Below are 6,600 nucleotides of genomic sequence, written 5' to 3'. Positions count from 1 at the left end.
CCATAATTAAAAATGGCTTCTATGCTCTGGATTTTTCCTTTTAGACGAGTTGCATCAACTCTTAGTAAATTATTTAATAATATTAAGTTAAATAAAAACATGATTAAATATAATTAAATAGTTGTCTCTCTTTGGAAAGAAGTATGAAGAATCCTCAAAGAACTAAGAATAGATCTCCCATTGATCACACAATCCCATTACTACTTCTTACCCAGAAGAAAATAAAAGTGATTTTATCATAAGGACTTTTGCACTAGATTGTTTACAATCTAGTTTTCAATTTATGATTGCCAAGACGTGGAATCAACCCAAGTGCCCCTCAAACCATGAATAGATTAGTAAACTGTAGTATATGTATAACATGGAATACAAGTCATTCACAAAAAAGATGGAGACTTGATAGTTTTTGCATTAATCTGGATGGAACTGAAAGTTCTCTTTAGTAAGGTATCACAAGAATGGAAAAGCAAGTATCCAGTGTACTCAATACTCATATGAAGTCAGCAGATAAACTAAAACATGCCCACACAAGAGAAAAACTCAATTTAATTCAATCTGGGGGGAGGGCAGGAAGGAAGGAGGGGGGAGTGGAGAGGAGGGAGGGAAATGGTAAGCTCTTAATAGGCACTATGTAAGGGTATATGGCACCCCTCCTGGGTGAGGGGCACAACTGCAACAGGGACCTTACCTAACAAATACAAACATTATAAGCTAATCGTCTATACCTTCATATTAATCTGAAATTAAAAAAAAAAAAGAAAGAAATTAGGCCCAGCTATATGCTGCCCATATGAAATCCATCTCACAAGTAGGGTGCCAGCCCTATATACCACAGGTGGTGGGTTCAAACCCACCCCTGGCAAAAACTGCAAAAAAAAAAAAAAAAGAAATCCATCTCACCTATAAGGACACACATGGACTAAAAGTGAAGGATGAAAAATAAATAAATTAATTAATAAGAAGTAAATAGTTGTCTCTGGGCACAGTCACAGATGAATCATGTCATGCTATCTGTACAATACAGCTTCCAAGTACAAAGGCTGCCTTGGGTCTTTGAGTTCCTATGGTAAGCGACTGGTGAGCCTAGAGCTGGAGCCACGCCCTCTGTCCCTCCCTGCTGGGGTAGGGGCAGCCATTCCTGGCTCTGCAACCTTGTCCTTCAGAAAAGGGCACAATCACAGGCCAGGAATCCTGCTGTGCCCTGCAGACCCAGTCCTGGCATGTTTTAGGTCCACGGTACAGCCGTGAGGCAGAGACTGAATCCTATGGGGTAGAGGAAGCAGACTGGACTGGAGTCCTTCCAAAGGGGACAAGCTTGCCCTGAAGAGAGAGACCTGGATGCAACCCGCTGGATGCTTTCAGGCAGCCAGACATGGTGGGGAGGAAATGTGAGCAGGCGGAGTGGGAGTCTCTTCCTTTATGAATCACCCTGGTATCCTTCTGTATGGAGGGGTCTGCAGCATTTCACTATTATTATAGGGCTTAAGTGACGTAAAGGAAGGGGTGGGGTGGGGCTAGGCAAGAGAAGAAATGAGAAGGCCTCCCATAACCCAGAGCTGAGATTACTGCTTTTCCTTTTCCTGCAAAAAAATTCCAGAAAATCCTGATATGGAAAAACCATCCTTTGCTAGGAAAAAAAAACTGGCTACTTACCAGGAGCAGAAAGCGGAAAGTTTCCATTTTGGTGGAAGGTGAACGTTATGGTAGAAGTGAAACTGAAAAGTAAAGACGTGTAAGGCCTAGTTCTTTGAACACACCATTATCCTTTGTTCCCCACCTCTGATCCCATACTACAGATGAAATGTTTGTAATTATGAACTTGAGCTTTTCGAAAATCTTAGAAAATTAGGAGTCAATGGGACCTTGGGAGTCCCCGGTTCAATGCTCTCTGTGTGCTATTTGGTCATACCCTTCCCGAGTAGTCCTCTCTGTTAGTCCTACACTTTCACAAGGAATAGAGCAAGGGATGCCCCAGGGGGTGTCCACTCAAAATGGTTCGGGTCAGAACTTTCCTATATGGGGCTAAGGTCCTGTAAGCGTCCAAATAGTAAAAGGTCTGGGAATCTGAACTATCCTAACTGGGTACTTGAAGCAGGATTGGGTAGGAAGGAGCTTGGCCTGCTGGCAAGGGGGAGAGCAGGTTACAGACCATAGCAGCAGCTGACAACAAGGGTCTCAGGGACGACTGTGGGTTTTCCCAGCAGGTAAAGAGGGTAGAACTCAAGGGATCTGGGATGGACAGAGGTTCATGAGCAGCAATGGAGTCCAGGAGAGGACACATGGCAGGTTATGTCAAGAAGAACTCAGGGTCAGGGACCACGGCAAAAGGTAAGTCACAACTGAGGAAAAGACACAGGGGTCCCGGTGCTTAGGAGAGTGGTGAGAAGTACCTGTATTGAGTCCCAGGGCAGGTGGCTGGCTCTGCTTGAACACCTTGTACTCAGTCAGAAGTGGCGCTAGAAACCAGAGGAGGCACGGAACCTCCATGGAAGGAGGAGCAGGACGGGAAGTATGGGAGCCAGACTTAGGACAGGCAGATCCAGGGTCAGGGATGAGGATTGGCAGGAAGAAGGAGGCAGCTTTAGTAGGGCCAGTTATTGGCAGGTGTCACACAAAGACAGTGGCCTTGACAAAGAACCTCTTATTCAGGGCAGTTTGGATGTATTTGGTCAGCCCACTCCTAGATAAAACCTGTTTAGGAGTCCAGGAGTAGGAGGAGCAGGTTGACATCAGCTAAGGAAGGGAAGGATGAGCCTCCTCATCTAGGAGCCTGCCGTACACTGAAGGTCAGCCTGTGTATCTCTTAGGCCAGGGTCTTCAGGTTAGAGTAGCCCAACTATCTTTGGCATGCACATCTCCATCCTCCAGGGCCTGGGCTGGACGAGAGCTCTGGGCACTGGGGTTCCTGGCAGCATCTAACACAGCATTCTGCACTTGTCAACACTCAGTGGTTGACCACTGACCCTAATCTTACCCAGCACTGCCATTTTTCCTTCTGATCTCCAGCTTTTAGGGGCATGCTAGCATTGGGGCTGACCTGGAAAGGAAATGTACAAAGGGGAAGGAGCAGACTATAAGGACCGCTTGCTTGTTGCTGCTCTGTATACACTGCCCATCATATTCCACGCCAAGGACCAACACCTTGAAATTCACTTCTTATCCTCTCTGCCCAAATTCCTTCCCTCCTCAGTACTAAACACCTGAGTCCACACACAACAGGAATGAGGTGGCAGTGCAGGAAGGCAGTGGGCTGGAGGAGGGTGGTTCTCCTACTGAGTCCAAATCCAAAGTTCATGTCCATACAGTCAAACCACAAACACAGACCCCTGCTTCACAGCAGGCACACACAGCTCCTCACCCTGTCTGTGTGTGAATATTTTGCTCTGCCAAAGCTGCCATCAATGACAAGGAAGATAATGATGATGTATGTGGCACTGGGTAGGGAAAGACAGGGAGGGCAAGCAGAGAGAACAAGAGATCAGATCGAACAGATTTTTCTTCTCCAAATGTTTATGAATAAAGTCCTCAGTGAGGCCTTTAGGTTTTAAATACTTAGATGCGGCAATGGCTATTTTTAACAGAATGATACTAATTTTGAATTGCAGTTCTAAGGGCAGCAGAATGATTCTTAGTGGCTCTACTGGCTATAGGACATTTTTATAGAGTGAACCATCACTGCAGAGACAGCAGGCAAAATTAGTATTAAATGTTTAATGTTAGAGCTAGCAGATTAGTTTTAGGTTCAACCTAGGATAAAGCCATTTTTAATTGTTGGCCTTGCAATAATATGTCAAGTCCTTTTGTATAATCTACACATGTAGTATATTCATACTTTTCTTACTGAGCATGTAGCCTAATTTTATTATATAAAATGGTCATAGGAACGTATTGGTTTGGGTCTTGCTTTTACACCAGCTTGATTTAAGATTAGTTGGTGGGGCCTGTGCTTCATGGATCTTTATGCCTTGTTGGCACCATGCAAAGCTCTACTTAAAGGCTCACTTTATCTTCCCCACCAGGAGGAAAGGGTCTTGGAGGGCAGAGAGGATGATGGGCAGTGGCGAGAGGGCTTATCAAGAGAGGTCAAGGTGAGAGAGTGCCACAAAGTCCCAGGGGCAGGAGGCCCAGAGAGCCTGAGGTAGGCTGGGTCAGCCAGTCCATCTGGAGCTGGTTCATGGCAGACACAGTGGGAGTGGTGGGCTCGGCTGGGTTAGGGGCAGGTTGTGGAAGACCCTAAAAGTCAAGCTGAGGAGCTTAGATTCTATCCTAAAGGAGACAGGAGGTCGGGCTGGGGATCTGTGTGTGAAGATCGTGTCTAGCAGTATTAAGCTGGAAGGACCAGCCCAGGAAAGATGGGAGGGGGCAGACAATTTCCAAGGCTATTGCCACAATCTGAACTAAAAGAATGAGAGTGTGAGCAAGAGGATGGTGGGAGCTGAGCAAAATGGAGGAAGGATACAAAAGACTCCGTGGAGTAGAGAACCAACCGGACTTAGGAACAGCTGCTCTGAATCTACCTGACCCTCAGCCCATTAACAATGCCACCAGGGACATCTCAGCGTCCTCACATTCAGTCTCTCCCAATCGTGGCGTGATGTGCCCTGCCACTCAACTTTCCTTTTTTGTATTGCTGAAGAGAGAATATTTGGAAAACACGCAGGAAAAAGTAGACAGAAAACAAAACGAAAAAACCTCAGTCACACTGCTCATAAAATGAATATTCTTATTTGTATATATTTGTATTTACTGTAATTTCTAGTCATTGACATTTTTTCTTGTTTAATTATGTATTTTGTTTTTCATTTACTTAAGGCATTTTCCGTATTATATGAAAAGCAACTTTCTAAACCCCGTATTTATTGACTAGATAACATTTTATCAAATGATACACATTGTAATGTACTGAACCATTCTCCTCTGGCCGGGCATATAGGTTATTTCCAGTTTTTCATTTTTATAAAAAACCACCATAATGAACATTTTGGTGTGTGAAGATAGAGTATATTTAAGATTGATTCCTTGGGACAGACAAATAGAAATGAAATTACTGAATCAAAGAGCATCAGTGTTTCTGAAGCTCTTGACACCTATTTCAACATTATTTTCTAGAAAGTTTTAACCCATTTGCCTTCTTTCTATGAAAGTATAAAAATGCCTCCCAGTTTATCACCTCTTGGCTAATACCAGAAATAATGCTTTTTAATTAATTGGATAAGATAGTATCTTAGTATTTCAATACACAGCTTTGAGTACAAGTCTGTCGACTGTCATATCATGTTCCCAACAAGCTCCGTCTTCTCTTCTGTCCGTTGCTTATTAAGGGCCCTGCCTCAGTCTCCTGGGGTCTCGATTTCTCCACTATTCCTCACGATTTGTTATGAGCTACAAATGGATATCTGAGTTTGAATCATTTGTCTTATTTTTTGAAAGTACTTGTTCATTGTATGTCTTTTAATATTTTGAGTGCTTCTTGACATTAAAATACTTACATTTTTAAGCTCTTAAATCTATTGATCAGTTACTTTCTTTAGGATTTCTTCTCTCTTCTAAACATAGAAAGCCCTTCCTCTCAAGAGATTGATACATATTTCACTTTGGTGTATTTTTAAGGCACATATTGCCCCAACCTTGCCTTCTGACTGGAACCAGACGGCTTCTCCTCACTTTTTAGAGCACTAAGTGGAAGGAGGCGGGACACAGTCGATGAAGACAAACTCACATTTTGGGCTACACTAACTTTTAAGGCCCCAGCCTCTGGGGTGAGGGCTTCTGGACAGAAACACAAGGGGTGAATGGATGCTAAAAGAGGAGCTCCTGGGAAGTCAGCATCCCCTTCTCCCCAAACCTTGGCAGTAGCACCAAACTTTACCCTGCCCTTGGAATAACACACGCAATACACTCTTCATCCCAGATACCAATTTCTTGTTCTGTTCCATAATCCAGTTTACTGTCATTTTCTTAAAAGGACCCTTTGTTTAACCTAATAACATAGTTTCTGAAAATCTCTCTCCCTCCTTCCCATACCACTTACCCATATCGATGACGACCCACATCACGGATGAGCCTCTCGGAGAGGTAAGCACCGATACGGTCTAGCTTTTCTGGAGCTGAGAGAGCATAGAAGGTCAGCTTCTCCATGTTGGTCTTCACCAGGCCATCCTACAAGAGAAGACAGCTCACGCTCACTGTGGCCATAGCAGGGCTAGGCAAGTTCAAGTCTAGAGGTAAATAATACTCCCATCTAATCAGCATTTACAGAGTGCCCATTATGCACGTGCCAGACAACACATAGGTTTCAGGGACACAGAGGTGATTAAAACAGTTCCTGCCCTCAAGGAACTCCCAATCTAGCCTAAAATGTGCTCGCAATAATAGCAAATGCTATAAATGTATATATGTGTGTGCATGTCTGTGGATATATATGTGCATACACATACATGAGTGTGTACGTGTGTGAGTGTGCATGAATGGATAACAGGGCTTCATTAAAAGTGACTCAGAATCGGCTCGGCGCCTGTGGCTCAAGTGGCTAAGGCGCCAGCCACATACACCTAAGGTGGTGGGTTCGAATCCAGCCCGGGCCCGCCAAGCAACAATGAT

General features: G+C 44.1%; 1 protein-coding gene across 1 annotated transcript in view; it reads right to left on the bottom strand.

The window, feature by feature from the left end:
- Positions 1 to 6,600, bottom strand: part of EFR3B (EFR3 homolog B) — a 92,792-nt gene that overhangs the window by 53,544 nt on the left and 32,648 nt on the right. Inside the window, exon 3 of the mRNA XM_003787441.2 lies at positions 6,032 to 6,159. Coding sequence (XP_003787489.1) covers positions 6,032 to 6,159 — 128 coding nt within the window. The remainder of the gene's footprint in view (positions 1 to 6,031; positions 6,160 to 6,600) is intronic.

Source organism: Otolemur garnettii, unplaced genomic scaffold (assembly GCF_000181295.1).
Source record: "Otolemur garnettii isolate 467f Iridium unplaced genomic scaffold, OtoGar3 scaffold00022, whole genome shotgun sequence".
In the NCBI taxonomy this organism is placed as follows: Eukaryota; Metazoa; Chordata; class Mammalia; order Primates; family Galagidae; genus Otolemur; species Otolemur garnettii.
The sequence above is the reverse complement of the archived record's forward strand: the minus strand, read 5'-3'. Positions and strand labels throughout refer to the sequence as shown.